Source organism: Echiichthys vipera (assembly GCF_963691815.1).
Source record: "Echiichthys vipera genome assembly, chromosome: 2".
NCBI classification, from domain to species: domain Eukaryota; kingdom Metazoa; phylum Chordata; class Actinopteri; order Perciformes; family Trachinidae; genus Echiichthys; species Echiichthys vipera.
Genome location: NC_139827.1, coordinates 8,427,244 through 8,444,268, shown reverse-complemented (window position 1 = coordinate 8,444,268; position 17,025 = coordinate 8,427,244). Strand labels below are relative to the sequence as shown.

Sequence of the window (17,025 nt, the reverse complement as noted above, 5' to 3'; positions counted from 1 at the left end):
ATTTCTTTTTCCTTAGGTGCTCATTCGTTGAGACTTCGCCTACCCCCCTAATTATGGCCACGCGCTTTCCATTGGTACCAAGATGGAGTCTCTACGACGTTCCTATCAAAAGTTATGGCCTATTTAAAATAGGGTTAAGGTTTGGGATTAGGGTTAGGGTTAGGGTTTAGGGTTAGGGCTAGGGTTAGGGTTAGGGTTAGGGTTTAGGGTTAGGGTTAGGGTTAGGGTTAGGGTTAGGGTTTAGGGCTAGGGTTAGGGTTAGGGCTAGGGTTAGGGTTATGGTTTAGGATTAGGGTTAGGGTTTAAGGGTTAGGGTTATTTTAGAGACTTGAAACTTGGGCTACCCCCCCCTATTTCATGGGTGCCGAGTGCACTCGTGCTGGTTTCGTTGCGATCGGACATCGGGAACCCTTTGATTTTAAACAATCGTGTGCCTATTTTTTTTTCCTTAGGTGCTCATTCATTGAGACTTCGCCTACCCCCCTAATTATGGCCACGCGCTTTCCATTGGTACCAAGATGGAGTCTCTACGACATTCCTATCAAAAGTTATGGCCTATTTAAAATAGGGTTAAGGTTTGGGATTAGGGTTAGGGTTAGGGTTAGGGTTAGGGTTAGGGTTTAAGGGTTAGGGTTATTTTAGAGACTTGAAACTTGGGCTACCCCCCCTATTTCATGGGTGCCGAGTGCACTCGTGCTGGTTTCGTTGCGATCGGACATCGGGAACCCTTTGATTTTAAACAATCGTGTGCCTATTTTTTTTTCCTTAGGTGCTCATTCGTTGAGACTTCGCCTACCCCCCTAATTATGGCCACGCGCTTTCCATTGGTACCAAGATGGAGTCTCTACGACGTTCCTATCAAAAGTTATGGCCTATTTAAAATAGGGTTACGGTTTGGGATTAGGGTTAGGGTTAGGGTTAGGGTTTAGGGTTAGGGCTAGGGTTAGGGTTAGGGTTAGGGTTAGGGTTAGGGTTTAGGATTAGGGTTAGGGTTTAAGGGTTAGGGTTATTTTAGAGACTTGAAACTTGGGCTACCCCCCCTATTTCATGGGTGCCGAGTGCACTCGTGCTGGTTTCGTTGCGATCGGACATCGGGAACCTTTTGATTTTAAACAATCGTGTGCCTATTTTTTTTTCCTTAGGTGCTCATTCGTTGAGACTTCGCCTACCCCCCTAATTATGGCCACGCGCTTTCCATTGGTACCAAGATGGAGTCTCTACGACGTTCCTATCAAAAGTTATGGCCTATTTAAAATAGGGTTAAGGTTTGGGATTAGGGTTAGGGTTAGGGTTTAGGGTTAGGGCTAGGGTTAGGGTTAGGGTTAGGGTTAGGGTTTAGGGTTAGGGTTAGGGTTAGGGTTAGGGTTAGGGTTAGGGTTAGGGTTAGGGTTAGGGTTTAGGGTTAGGGCTAGGGTTAGGATTAGGGTTAGGGTTAGGGTTTAGGGTTAGGGTTAGGGTTAGGGTTAGGGTTAGGGTTTAGGGCTAGGGTTAGGGTTAGGGCTAGGGTTAGGGTTATGGTTTAGGATTAGGGTTAGGGTTTAAGGGTTAGGGTTATTTTAGAGACTTGAAACTTGGGCTACCCCCCCTATTTCATGGGTGCCGAGTGCACTCGTGCTGGTTTCGTTGCGATCGGACATCGGGAACCCTTTGATTTTAAACAATCGTGTGCCTATTTTTTTTTCCTTAGGTGCTCATTCATTGAGACTTCGCCTACCCCCCTAATTATGGCCACGCGCTTTCCATTGGTACCAAGATGGAGTCTCTACGACATTCCTATCAAAAGTTATGGCCTATTTAAAATAGGGTTAAGGTTTGGGATTAGGGTTAGGGTTAGGGTTAGGGTTAGGGTTAGGGTTTAAGGGTTAGGGTTATTTTAGAGACTTGAAACTTGGGCTACCCCCCCTATTTCATGGGTGCCGAGTGCACTCGTGCTGGTTTCGTTGCGATCGGACATCGGGAACCCTTTGATTTTAAACAATCGTGTGCCTATTTTTTTTTCCTTAGGTGCTCATTCGTTGAGACTTCGCCTACCCCCCTAATTATGGCCACGCGCTTTCCATTGGTACCAAGATGGAGTCTCTACGACGTTCCTATCAAAAGTTATGGCCTATTTAAAATAGGGTTAAGGTTTGGGATTAGGGTTAGGGTTAGGGTTAGGGTTTAGGGTTAGGGCTAGGGTTAGGGTTAGGGTTAGGGTTAGGGTTAGGGTTTAGGATTAGGGTTAGGGTTTAAGGGTTAGGGTTATTTTAGAGACTTGAAACTTGGGCTACCCCCCCTATTTCATGGGTGCCGAGTGCACTCGTGCTGGTTTCGTTGCGATCGGACATCGGGAACCCTTTGATTTTAAACAATCGTCTGCCTATTTTTTTTTCCTTAGGTGCTCATTCGTTGAGACTTCGCCTACCCCCCTAATTATGGCCACGCGCTTTCCATTGGTACCAAGATGGAGTCTCTACAACGTTCCTATCAAAAGTTATGGCCTATTTAAAATAGGGTTAAGGTTTGGGATTAGGGTTAGGGTTAGGGTTTAGGGTTAGGGCTAGGGTTAGGGTTAGGGTTAGGGTTAGGGTTTAGGGTTAGGGTTAGGGTTAGGGTTAGGGTTTAGGGTTAGGGCTAGGGTTAGGGTTAGGGTTAGGGTTAGGGTTAGGGTTAGGGTTTAAGGGTTAGGGTTATTTTAGAGACTTGAAACTTGGGCTACCCCCCCTATTTCATGGGTGCCGAGTGCACTCGTGCTGGTTTCGTTGCGATCGGACATCGGGAACCCTTTGATTTTAAACAATCGTGTGCCTATTTTTTTTTCCTTAGGTGCTCATTCGTTGAGACTTCGCCTACCCCCCTAATTATGGCCACGCGCTTTCCATTGGTACCAAGATGGAGTCTCTACGACGTTCCTATCAAAAGTTATGGCCTATTTAAAATAGGGTTAAGGTTTGGGATTAGGGTTAGGGTTAGGGTTAGGGTTAGGGTTTAGGGTTAGGGCTAGGGTTAGGGTTAGGGTTAGGGTTAGGGTTAGGGTTTAGGATTAGGGTTAGGGTTTAAGGGTTAGGGTTATTTTAGAGACTTGAAACTTGGGCTACCCCCCCTATTTCATGGGTGCCGAGTGCACTCGTGCTGGTTTCGTTGCGATCGGACATCGGGAACCTTTTGATTTTAAACAATCGTGTGCCTATTTTTTTTCCTTAGGTGCTCATTCGTTGAGACTTCGCCTACCCCCCTAATTATGGCCACGCGCTTTCCATTGGTACCAAGATGGAGTCTCTACGACGTTCCTATCAAAAGTTATGGCCTATTTAAAATAGGGTTAAGGTTTGGGATTAGGGTTAGGGTTAGGGTTAGGGTTAGGGTTAGGGTTAGGGTTAGGGTTTAGGGTTAGGGCTAGGGTTAGGGTTAGGGTTAGGGTTAGGGTTTAGGGTTAGGGTTAGGGTTAGGGTTAGGGTTAGGGTTTAGGGCTAGGGTTAGGGTTAGGGTTAGGGTTAGGGTTAGGGTTTAGGATTAGGGTTAGGGTTTAAGGGTTAGGGTTATTTTAGAGACTTGAAACTTGGGCTACCCCCCCTATTTCATGGGTGCCGAGTGCACTCGTGCTGGTTTCGTTGCGATCGGACATCGGGAACCCTTTGATTTTAATCAATCGTGTGCCTATTTTTTTTTCCTTAGGTGCTCATTCGTTGAGACTTCGCCTACCCCCCTAATTATGGCCACGCGCTTTCCATTGGTACCAAGATGGAGTCTCTACGACGTTCCTATCAAAAGTTATGGCCTATTTAAAATAGAGTTAAGGTTTGGGATTAGGGTTAGGGCTAGGGTTAGGATTAGGGTTAGGGTTTAAGGGTTAGGGTTATTTTAGAGACTTGAAACTTGGGCTACCCCCCCTATTTCATGGGTGCCGAGTGCACTCGTGCTGGTTTCGTTGCGATCGGACATCGGGAACCCTTTGATTGATTAACCCTAACCCTAATAAAAAGTTAAAGTACAGTATGTCGTACCATTCATTAAAAAAGTCATAAAACATCATATTATATTATAAAAATGTCATAAAAAGTCACAGTATATGTCGAAAAATTCATAAAAAGTCATAGAATAGTTTGTCGAAAAAAGTCATAAAAAGTCATAGTATAGCATATCATAAAAAGTACAGTATGTCATAAAATTCATTTAAAAAAAGTCATAAAACATCATATTAGATAGAAAAAAAATGTCATAAAAACTATTTGCATTTCTTTGTTTCCAGAGACGGACCTCAAAGTCTTTGATCTCCAGCCATTTGTCCAAAAACTTGCATTTCTTCATTAGCTTATAATTGTTTAACTGGATCCCATAAAAAACTGTCCCAGAACCCCTGCTGATGAAATTCATGCAAAATTTACCAAAACGACCTTATAATACTTCACCTCGGGAGAAATATAATAATAATAATAATTACATTATTTTTATCCCACATGGGGAAATTCAATTTTCACTCTTATTATCACAGGCCCGAAATACACACATGCACAACCAGGACCTATACATGCAATTGAGGAGAGATGTTAAAGCGAGGGGGCTGCCAGTGACCGGCGCCCCGAGGAGTTGCCTTGCTCAACAGCACCTCTGCAGTGCCCAGGAGATGAACTGGCACCTCTCCAGCCACCAGTCCACACTCCATACTTGGTCCACACAGGGACTTGAACCAGCGACCCTTCGGTTCCCAGCCAAGTCACCTATGGACTGAGCTACTGCCACCCAAATGTTATGGGTCACTGTAATTGACTGCATAGACATAGGTCCCACTGAGATATGAACTCAGATCACTGGAGTCAGAGTCCAAGGTGCTAACCATTACACCATGGGACCAGAAAGCCAAATAAACATGTACAAGCAACAAGCTACAGAATTGAATATTCTGGAAAATCGCATTTTAGACTTTTTAATATTTTTAAAGGGTTAAATTGACGTATTAACTTTTAAAACTTGTTAACACCAAGCGGACACCCTGTTCAGCCCTCACAGTGTTTTAATGTATTTTTTCATATCTTTATATCATGGTAAAAGGACATTTTTAGAAACGAGGTCATGGAGTCAAATGAAAGTCAGACAGGAAGTGGTTTTATTCCAGCACTGTCCAATCATGTAACTGCAAGTGATCATGCCCTGCTTTCATTCTGCAGGGACATTATACAATATTATGAACATTTGCCTCATCCAGAGTCATCATTATCATCATCATCATCATTATTATTATAATAATCAACATCCTTTAACACCGACACCCTCGTTAATCATCCTCTTCTTCACCACCAGCAGATAAACTGACATTCAAAAATGTAGAAATTCACCTTTGTAGTTCTCATGTCTTCGCTGCTGTGTTAATAAAATATAATCTTAGCCTTTTTTTTCTACAAAGTTTTACACGCCGTTATATCACCTGAAAAAGCCCTTCCGTACATCTGCTTCTGTCTGAATCTTCACACCCGTACAATATAATCTTTTCAAAGCGTCAGGTGAGACGGGCCGGCTCCAGCTTCAGACAGCAGGGGGCAACCTAATTCTGCAGACCTGTGATCACATGCTTCATACTCACCTGCGTCTGAACTACCTCTACCCTGAGAATACTAAGACAGAGAAAAGGAAAGTGGAGGGGGTGAGAAACTGAGCTGACTGCATATTCCAATGAGTGGGATCAGGAAAGAGAGGTAGAAACTACTAAAGCCGAGGTCACACTACACGCTTTTAACTTAGAGGCTCCAAGTGCAAATTGATTTTTCTGACTGTCAAGGATGGGTGGATTCAGAGGAGGGGAGGTTTCTTCTCTGACATTTTTGATTTGACCAGGAAAATACTTCATCTGAAAATGATCGAGCAACTTCCAGTTGCAGTTAAGCGTAGGTAGGAAAAAGTAGGAAGATTAGTCACATTTGAAAACTTCCACTCTGTTAGATTCCTTATATTGCTCCACTTTTAACAAGTTGCTGCTCAATTAGTTTGTTTATTTTGGAGCAATACGTCTCTAATAAAATGTACACAAATTTACACAAGCGTGTAATTACAAATCAAGCATTTTCATATGAAATTTGTACGTTTATCTCTTAAAAATCAAGATAAACTGTCATTGCTGCACCACAGAGAGCAATAACTAAAAGTAAACAGTTCTGGCAAATTAGAAAGTCATGTCAAGTTATAAGACTGACTGAGATGCTGCGTGCAGAACTGAAAAAACTCGGTCAATCAACAGAATGGGCAAATTTTGATAATTAATCAGTTTTCATGGTTTGATGGTTCAAGCAACAAAGGTGAATATTTGTGGCTTTTCCTTATGTTATTCCAGTTAAATTAATATCCTTCTGGGCCAAAAGTTTAATTAGTTTATCAAGAAAATAATGTGCACTTTTCGGGTAATTTTGCGTTGTACTCTGACCTGGGCTTGAGGTGCAAGGAAGTGAGGACAGAAGGAGGAGAGCAAGCAAGGGGAAGGTTAATGTTTGAGTAAATATATCAGGGCAGTGACTACTATGTCTGAGCTAAAGCTAGGACTATGATAGAAGAAAAGGAAACGTCTTCTTGTGTGCATCTTGTGTGCAAACAGCACAACGGGACAAAGTCTTTGAACATATACACACTCATACACACGCTGTCTAAAAGGTTTCTGCTCGAACACCCTGTGAAAATCTTGTGATTGGACAGGACGGGGCGAGGGGCGGGGCCCAAAGCAGGAAACAGGCATCCTTCCTGTTTCGGGTCCGCTCGTGTGCTTCAGCGGCACGCCGGGCTCCTCCACCGTGACGGAATAACCAACAATCCAACAACAGAGTTCGTTTAGTCGTCCACAGAACTTCCCTCTGGTTGATTAGGAGAGAGGGTGGTTGCATCGAATGACAGAGTCCGCCTTCTCAACTCAACACTGCTGTCCTTTAGCTGGTTCGTCATAGTAACCGGCTCCTCTTCTGGCGGCGGACTCATCCTCTGTTTCCTGTTCCCGCCCGACACCGGAGACACTGATTGGCTGAGGCGGCTCATGTGCTCCACGGGGCTCGGGGTAAGATGTCTGCTTTTGTGTGAGGAGCTGGGAGGGAGTTGTGTATGTGAGTGTGTGTGATCAGAACTGTTAATGCGGCTGACTTCCTTGTCGGTGTCGTCCGACTGGGGGCCGGGGTCGCCTCCGGGGCTGGCTGACCTGGAGCTACAGAACGGTGCTGATGAAGTGGATTCACTGCTGGGGACCCTCAGACTGGACAGCCTCTGCAGGCTGACAGGTCTCATCTCGACATCTGTTTCTGGCTGCGGGCTGCAGATTTCCTGCTCAGGTACATGCTCTTGCCCAGTGGCTTCACTGTGGCTCCGGCTGTGGCTCCTGCATGAGATGACTCTCTGGGGGTGTGTATATTTCAGTGTGTGTACACTGGACGATCGCTGGCGTGGGGGCGTGGGGGAGACCGCAGGCACAGTGAGGTGAGGCTCTGCCAGATCGTCAGCTGAACCGCTCTGATCCAGAGAGTCACAGCGCACAGCCGCCTGCAGACACAACACAGACACACAAACACAGGCAACACAATCCTCATTCATTCAAATGCAATTAATAAAAAAAAACAATCTGGACAGCATGCCCTTGAAAATGGTCAGAAATTCTAACAAATGAAAAGTACACAATATGTAGAAAAGGAAAACATAGAAGACAACGACAAAGAAGAAGAAGATGAAGAAGACCAAAGAGAAGAAGAAGAAACAGACAAAGAAGAAGAAGATGAAAAAGACGAAGAAGATGAAAAAGAAGAAATAGACAAAGACAAAGAAGAAGAAGATGAAGAAGACGAAGAAGATGAAAAAGAAGAAATAGATGAAGATGAAAAAGAAGAAGAAATAGACGAAGAAGAAGAAGTTAAAAAGGACGAAGAAGGAAAAGAAGCAGACGATGGCAACAACGAGGAAGAAGAAGAAGAAGAAGAAGAAGAACAAGAACAAGAACAAGAAGAGGAGACAACACACCTGTCTCTGTAACTGTCTGCTTGCGGTGCGGAAGGATGCCGGTCTCTTCGGGACCGAACTATCGGGAACGTAAGAGGGACTCAGCATATTTCTGTCCAAACTGTCTTCGGGACTGAGCCACTGAGAAGGACGTCTGCTGGCACTGTGTGTGGGACTCAGTCTGAGTGAGGGATGTCTGTCTATACTGTGGCTGGACATGAGTTTAGGTCTGTCTGTGTGGTGGTCTGGATGGAGCCGGTATCCGTCCATACTGCGAGTAGAGCTGAGTCTGTGTCTGTTTATCCGATGGGCTGGGCTGAACCTGTATCCGTCTATACTGTGAGCTGAGCTGAGTCTGTGTCTGTTGATCCTGTGTGCAGGACTAAACCTGCACCCCTCCACGCTGTCAGCCGCACTGAGTCTGTGCACGGAGTGTCGGTCGATGCTCTGAGCCTTGCTGAGGCAGATCTTTGGCCTCGAGCTGCGTCCGGTCCCCAGCGAAGCGTGGCTGAAGGCCGGTAGAGCTCCTGGAACCTGCAGAAGGGAACCACCTCCACTGGAGCCCAGAGATGACATGGAGCCTGCTGCACATTATGTGGCAAAGATCACATAGACAGTGATGAAAAGAAGAAATGTGATGTTATTCAAGTGTTAGTGAAACAACTTCTTACAATTGATGTTCATGTTTTCCAAATATATACGTAAAAATTGACTTTATATCTAACAAACACAACTTACACAAAGTCTGCATCATCCAAACGGCAACCTCCAACTAAGCTAACGTGAAAGTCACAAAAATTACAGTTCCTCCAATTGCCACTCGAGGCATGCTCCGAGAGGGAGTCAGTCCCCATAGCCTCACATTGTCATAATTAAGTGATGGACGCATTAGTGACAGGTGGGTGCCATCACAGGTGGAGAGCAGAGACTGTAGGCTTGGAATATGGACCGGGCACCTGATAATTGTGCCTTTTATCTTTAAATTCCTGTTACACAATCGGCAAATATCCTTTACCGACATGTTGTTAACTTTCTGAGCTTTGCCGCGACGCTCTGTTGGGAAATCCTACGCTTCCTTGATCTGATGGGTTGATTTGGCCCGCATGTTGGTGATAGACAGATAGTTTATCCAATCAGCAGCCAATATTTTCGCCCCTTCCCAAAAGATCTCCAACTGAGAGTTCCTGGATGGATTTGCAGAGCATCAATCCATCTGGCGGAGTGAGGTTACGAGCTTTGAGCTTCACAACCGCTCATCAGAAACCTACATGTGACTTTGCAGAGGCTACATCCATGTTTTATACAGTCTATCTCACTTGTCTTTTGGTTCAAATCAAACAGGTAAGTCTGGTGGTGTTTCATATCTATAGTCAACAAATCACAACTTAAACAAAACCAACTATTAACTGACACTATTAACAATAAGTGTCTCTGTATCCAAAGCCTCATATAGATTATTTATCTGTGCCAACTGACATTTGGTTCAGAAACAATTTAAAACACATTATTGAGCTACACTGTTGTACTGAGTGACACGCTCCCTCATTATGAACATAAACACTTTTTTTTGCAAAATACAGGAAATTGGGAAGTATTAATGGGGAACAGACTTAAACATTGCTGTTTTTTTTGTCTTTTCATTGAATTTGTTTATGATCATAATAAACATATAGAAGTCCTATCCAAGAATGTCATTGCCCTGTCATTTATATTGTGCACATAAAAACTCGAAACTCTGTGTTTTGATTTGATTAATGTGCAATAATCAAGTTATTCTGAAGTTTCTCCCTGTGTGATGTCACAAGTGGAAAAACTAAGGTTTAGGACGGGGATAACAGTTGTGGTATCTAGACATAAACTAATTCCAACAATGAGCTGCTAATATAAAAAACAACACCTCCCTCTATAATATAGGTCTATAATAACAGTGCCTCTTGTTTTGCTGCATCACATCTCAACTGCTTTCTCTGGTATTTATGGAAGCAATAACCTTTACAGCAATCAGTTAGTGGTTGTAGCACAGCGAAAACGGTTCCTTAACTTAATTAGCTATAAACAAGTAAATTACCTGAGTAGCTGTAGCTGGAGTAAGCCTCATGGCAAATGGGAGGATAAGGGGAGCATCTGAGTGGCTGAACGTAGCTGTCGCTGGGGAGAGACAGCATGCGCCCGATGCTCAGCAGGTTGCCATGGGAACAATCCTCATCCTCAACCTGCATCTGAACCATGAGATCATCAAAACCGTCATTGTTATTGTCACCTTCCCCTTCACATGTAAAGAAATAAGAAACACACACTCTATCCATCACCTGGGCAGGTGTGTCCACATTTGGCACCAGGTCTCCGCCCACAGACGCAGTACTGAGGCGTCGGTTGGCCTCTGCCAACTCCCTCTGCCTCTTCTCCTCCTTCTCCCTCTTTTCCTCCATCTCCTCCAGCTGTGCCTCCTTGTTGCTCTCCTCCAGGTGCTTCATCAGAACGGCTACGACCACGTTGACCAGCACGAACTGAGCCGTTAGGACGAAGGTGACAAAGTAAACGGGAGAGATCAGGGGCAGGTAGGTGAGGCAGTGGCGTTCCTGAGGGCGGCACTCTCGCAATGTGTCCTGGAGGGTTAGAGAATTGGATAGAGATTATGAAGCAATAAAGAAAACTCAGAATAGATGAAAGGATTGAAGGTGATATTCAGATATGCTATTGCAATATGCCGTAGTTCCTCTCTTCTCCAACAGGGGGAGATGTGGATCTGAGTGTGAACAGACCTTGAGCCTGTCACAGAGGAATAATACACCCTCCTAACGCTCTGTCAGAAACTCTTAGTCTGTCATAAAAACAGTGATCTTCTCTCTTCTTAATGCAACGCCTGTCTCTTAACGGCTGCTTTGAGAGACATACATATGCACAGATTTTCTCTTCTATCCATCTTCTTAAAACTCCCACACAGCAGAGGAGAGTAAGAGAAATAACCTTCATAATCCCATTCCAGTTGTCCCCGGTAGACACCCTGAAGAGTGTGAGGAAAGCCATGCCGAAGTTGTCAAAGGTAGCGTGGCGACTAAGACCCTCACATGGGTTCTCGTCTGAGCACTCTGTCAGAGGATGAAAAGAGGAAAAGAGCATTAGAGGCAGTAAGTGTGAGAGAGTAGTGCGAGGGGAGAGAAGAGAATTGTGTGTAGATTAGAGCACTCATTAGAACAGAGGCTAAATTGACATAATTAATGTATGTAGCAACAAAATTTATGCATGTTACGTAAACCACGGAAACCTCACCAGAGTCAGCTGAGGCGCACACATGTGTGCGTCCACATCGATTTATATGCATGCAGACACTCACGTGCTCGCACACACACACACGCATGCTCACACACACGCACACACACGCACGCACACGCACGCACACACACACACACACACACACACACACACACACACACACACACACACACACACACACACACACACACTAACCCAGTTTTCCAAAGAGCTCAACTCCCAGAGCTGCATAGATGAAGAACAGCAACATGAAGAGCAGACCCAGATTCCCCACCTAGACAGACATATTACACACACACACACACAGATATATACAGTGTATGATACACATAAAAAAAGACATGTACAGTATACATCGAGAGAGACGCAAGCATGCAAACAGATAGAAAGAGGCCATAGACAGAAGCATTATTGCACTGATGTTTACCACATTATAAAAACATATTAAGACATCTGATATTGAATCATATTTCATATTTTAGTTTGAGACACAGAGGTGCACTTTCAGAGCCTGGATCCACTCATGAACCACAAACTTGCCTGTTTATTCTAATTACAAATTATTTCACAGGGACTTGGCTTGTCTTCCCCCATGGTGGGAGGCATGGAGACGTCTAATTAGATGACGGATAAACCTACTGATGAAGCGCACGCGGACCTGGGTTCAATCAGCGGCTATGATCTGTCACTTCAAAGACAATTGGTGCACGAACGAACATGGGATCTGGGATTGATAGTGTGAAACTCTGTGTGCTATGATTATGAAGCTATCCCTTTAAATTCTGAAGGAAAAATGAAAAATTTCTGCATTTTGCATTTCAGGTGCAGGAACACAAACAGTTTATAAATGTCGACTTGCCCTACCTGTTCTCATTTATTGTGCATCACCTTCCCTCCCCCTTCCTCTCTACTCTCTCATTTCTGGTTGGGTCCCCTGAGGGTGCACTGAGCCCAGGAGCGCATCATCCGAGTTCATCATTCACACCAATTACTTTTCACATATTTCATATTACAACACTCTTATAGCAAGTGTAAGAGTCACACTAGCAGCTGTAGGCACAGTAATGCTTTAAGTTAAAGGCATAAAATGTAACATAGCTGCATTAAAATGTCTCAAAACGACTAAACCTCTGTTATGTATTTTGTTGAGTTGTGCATTTTAATTACACAAAATGTTTCCAACAAGGTTCAAACCAGAGTAATGTATTTTAATCAAGGTAACAAAAGCTTCATATTACCTTTTTGAATGCTTTAGCGCTGTGGTTATCTCCGAAAGGCTTTCATTGACTTTTTATCCAGTTTAAACCACATTTTAATGATACACCTTTTAGATCTTGGTCTTTTTTAACTATATATTTTAACTGGATGAAGGATTTGAGGCATTAATCGTCTGGATCTGAAGTTATCAGAGAAACAAGCTGACCAAACATTAGCACCAGCAGCCCGCCGCAGCCCGTCGGGGACGTCCCGTGTCTCCTGAACAGCATTGGAGAATCTCGTTTTTTTAACGTAAAACTGCTTTATCACCTTGACTGTTTGTTTTCAGAGGAAGAGACCTCTGCGTATAATTCTTCTCCTGGTAAAAAAAACTCCTGAACAATAAACAGTGAAGGAATCCTAACTGGGAGAAACTGACTGCGATGACGGTGAAGACAACAACTCCCTTGATCCCTCGCTACCTCACAACGTCACCAAACTCTGTTTTTGATTGAGAGATTGAGGGCCCCCATAGAAACAGATAATTACATATTGTGAATTTAAATGCTCATGTTAATATGCTAACACACTCACAATGTGCAGGGTTCAGACACCTTTTCCAAGGTCAAATTCAAGCACTTTTCAAGCGCTGTCAAGGTCAATTTTCAAGCTTTTCCAGCACCTTACAGCTGTGGTAACCTATAGATTTCTACAAATATGTACATATTGAAAATTATTACTTTTTTAACCATGTTAAAAGAGATGATATTATGCTATAAACAACTAAAATTGTGTTTTGTAATAACAGAAGGATAAAGACTTTAATTAAAGAATTCTATAGCTCATTGTTGTGATAGAAATGCGGAAGGAATTTCAAGCATTTTCAGACCTTGAAAACGCAACATTCAAATTCAAGCATTTTCAAGGACTTCAAGCTCCTGTACGAAACCCTGAATGTGAACCAGTCTGCACACAACTTCATAATAATCCAATCAGAACCAAAGAGGCGGCCTGAACATCAACAATGCCATTCCTGGCGCCAAGCCATTTAATGTTTCTAAAGTATGTTACACAAGCATCGCAGTTGACGGTTTAGACCTTGCTTGTGAATGTCTGTTTCAGACCAACAATAGCGCTGCATCAAGGGACGCTGCATCCTGAGTGAGACAGGTGCCATGGTAGAGGGCTCCAGAGAAAAAAGAGAGAAAAAACTTGTACCATGCCTCATAAATCACTTTCGCAGCATCGTAGAGCAATGTCATGTGGATGTGTTCTGCTTTGGCCAATCAGATGTGTGCAATTATCCATACTTGGTGAAATATTTAGCTAATTTTACTCTTCACTACGCAAGAATCGAAACAAAGGAGAAAAACACTGCTGCTGCGACAACTTGACAGAGTTTTACAATCCTGCTTCAAAGGAGAATAAATTGCTGTGTGGTGTGACGATAAGCCTTCAGACCGGACTCTCTGGTTCATATTTTATCTTCTCACTGAGACACAGAAGCAAAACAATCGCACCAAAGCAGCTGTGAAGTTATGTGCCATAGAGCTATGATTGAACTGGTGATTTATCAGCCACAGTGACACATTTAAGGATCAGCCATTAGCCTTTTAGCTAAACACAAGGGTTATTTGGTTTCACTGAACAGTCTGTTGGGGCGTTCTTAGTTAATCATGGGGAGGACAGTCAGTGCCAGCCCTGATGAATCGCTGAATAAAGCAAGCTGTCTGCAATTGTTCAGATCAGGAAACCAGGCTCACAGTTAAATGGACATCGTATATTTCACAGCATCAGAGCTGCCTCTTACCTGAGGCAGAGCTTGCATCACTGTGTCCAACAGAGCTCTCATTCCTGTCGCCATCTTCAACAGCTTCAGCACTGAAACATCGCAGTGTGTCAGCTCTTGACAGCCACATATTGTGTGTTTTGTGTGTATGTGTGTATGTGTCTGTTTGTGTGTGTGTGTGTGTGTGTGTGTGTGTGTGTGTGTGTGTGTGTGTACCTCTTGTTATCCTTAGGACTCGCATGATGCGTATGATGGTGGGGTTGATGGGGAGGGAAGCATTCATTTCTATTTCTTCCAGTGTGATTCCCATGATGGACAACAACACAATGGCGAGGTCCAGCTGGTTCCATCTCGACACACACACACACACACAGACACACACACAATTTAATTGTCTCTAAGAATGCAGTTGTGTGTTAGTGAGTGTCTTTGTATTGATGAGCTTGAATACCTCTCTTTGAAAAAGCGGCGGAGGCCAAAAGCGATGAGTTTGAGAATGGCCTCGACGACAAAGACAACAGTGAAGACGTAATTGCAGTACTTCAGTATCTCCTCGAAGTACTGCGGGACACACAGACGCACACACTTCAAAGACCCACTGTCGCTGTACTGTACCACCGCACACCGCTTCATTACTATGGTTCTAGGGCAGGTGGTAGAAGGTGTTGCCATGGTTACCTTAGGCTGGTTGTAGTGCTCCATGCTCATGGTGAGGAGGTTCGTGAAGATGATGATGGTGATGAAGAGATCCAGGTACTGGCTGGTGCACACGGTGTGGATGGATCGACGCAGTGGGGAGTAGTCAGCGTAATATGGCTTCTCCTGGGCCCCTGTTTGTCACACACACACACACACACACACACACACACACACACACACACACACACACACACACACACACACACACACACACACACACACACACACACACACACACACACACACACACACACAACCACACACACACACACATACGCGCATGTACGCGCACACACAAACACACACAGTCATTAAAATGCTTCTGTAGGAAAAATATGACATGGGCTATGCAGTCACTGTGTGTAAGGCTAAAAATGCCACCTCAGGATTACAATCCTATCCATCACTCACACACACACACACACACACACACACAGACACACACACACACACACACACACACACACACACACACACACACACACACACAGACACACACACACACAGACACACACACACAATGCATGGCACTTCAAGGTGTCTTTGGGCAGAAACCCTCGCTGTCTGCCAGACAGTTAATGGACTAAGAGGAAAGCACTACTAGAGATTACACTGCAGAAAGAGAAGGACAGAGTGAGACAGAAATGAGTTGGAGCAAGAGGGAGAAGGAGTGTGCAGTAAAAAGGAACATAATATGGGCAGAAATTATGCATGTACTCATACAGTATGTATGCAGAAATGAAGAGGTTTATCGTGTGTACAGTAATGTGTAAGTATATTGACACCAGTGTCTTGTGTATGTTTGGTTTCGGGATGTTTGCCCTGTTACACAAAGAGATAAATAAATAGTTTTGGTGTGGAAGAACTTGACTGGCCTGCAGAGACAGCAGATCTCAATGCCGAATTAGAGCCGGGCCTTATCGGCCAGCATCAGTGCCAGACCTCAACTAATCCTGGATTTCCACTCGATGAAGCTGCATCGCTTTCTGTCATGTTTCAAATGTCCATTGGACGAAAGCTGGAAAGGTGGAAAGGTGGAAAGTCTTACAATGTTTTTTTCTTTAGCAGCTAGTTGATGTTTACAGCAGCTTGAATACCATATTTGGTGTTTTACGAGCATAATGATTACGTATTTGGGGCTGTTCTTTACTTCTTTGTTTTAAATACTTCACACAATTTTGTCTTAACGTTACTTTTCCTCCGTCACAGATGGTATAAGTAACATAAACAAACAAACTATGTCTTTTAAGACAAAGTCAATCAATAATATCTCAACCAATCACTAATACCGGAGGCACCAGTGCATTCATTCATGTCAGTTGTCAATAAATATAGGCATTTTTGAATTTAACGCCTCAGAGCAGTGAACTGCGTCAGCAAAAATAGACCTGACGTGAAAAGAGAGCAGAGCAGATAAGCACCACATAAGCTGAGCTGCCTGAGTCACAGGTCCAGTGGACATTGACAAACCGGTTATAATGGCAGCGGGTCGTCTCTGGTGGCAGCAATGTAATCAAAATGGACAAAAATTGAACACTGGGAGTAATGCACATGTGGCTGAATGGAAGCAGATACCTTAATCTCGTGGGAAGCCTACCTAGTAGAGTGGAGGCTGATACAGCAGCATATTAATGTAAGTGCTAAGTGGTTGTGGAATGACATATTCAACGATCACTTATGGGCGTATTGCTCAGGTGTCCACATACTTATACTGCATGTATCCCATTCCCTATCCTCCCCTTCCCCCTTTCGTTATCTTACTTCTCCTCCTCTTCTCCCAACGTTTCTGTCGTTTCTCCTCCCTCATGCGCGCCTCCTCCTCCTCCTGCTGCTGGCGACACTTGTGGAAGTTTTCCACCACCACGCCCACGAACATGTTGAGCACAAAGAAGCTGACGATGAGGAGGAAAGAGATGAAAAACAGCAGCATCCAGGGGTTGTTGTTTCTTATTGGCTGCAGAGAGACAGAGAGAGGAAATGGAAGACGAGAGGAGATGGCGAAGACGCACAGCGACAAAAAAGCAAAAAGAGGAGGACCAAAGTTTGACGGGGAGACGGTGTAGAGGAAGAAGAGGAGAGGGCATAAACAAGAAGACAATGTAAATCCTGAGTCAGCACGGAAACTGCTAGCA

At 44.0% G+C, this 17,025-nt stretch overlaps 1 protein-coding gene across 1 annotated transcript in view; it reads right to left on the bottom strand.

The window, feature by feature from the left end:
• Window positions 1–6,789: 6,789 nt before the first annotated feature.
• LOC310962889 (voltage-dependent T-type calcium channel subunit alpha-1H-like) overlaps window positions 6,790–17,025 on the bottom strand; it is a gene marked incomplete at its 3' end in the record, with an annotated part of 37,374 nt that continues 27,138 nt past the window's right edge. Inside the window, exons 23-33 of the mRNA XM_083935498.1 lie at window positions 16,655–16,847; window positions 14,873–15,024; window positions 14,646–14,755; window positions 14,411–14,544; window positions 14,216–14,286; window positions 11,404–11,482; window positions 10,903–11,024; window positions 10,245–10,541; window positions 10,004–10,154; window positions 7,957–8,516; window positions 6,790–7,485 (exon numbers count right to left, since the gene is read on the bottom strand). Coding sequence (XP_083791624.1) covers window positions 6,790–7,485; window positions 7,957–8,516; window positions 10,004–10,154; window positions 10,245–10,541; window positions 10,903–11,024; window positions 11,404–11,482; window positions 14,216–14,286; window positions 14,411–14,544; window positions 14,646–14,755; window positions 14,873–15,024; window positions 16,655–16,847 — 2,565 coding nt within the window. The remainder of the gene's footprint in view (window positions 7,486–7,956; window positions 8,517–10,003; window positions 10,155–10,244; window positions 10,542–10,902; window positions 11,025–11,403; window positions 11,483–14,215; window positions 14,287–14,410; window positions 14,545–14,645; window positions 14,756–14,872; window positions 15,025–16,654; window positions 16,848–17,025) is intronic.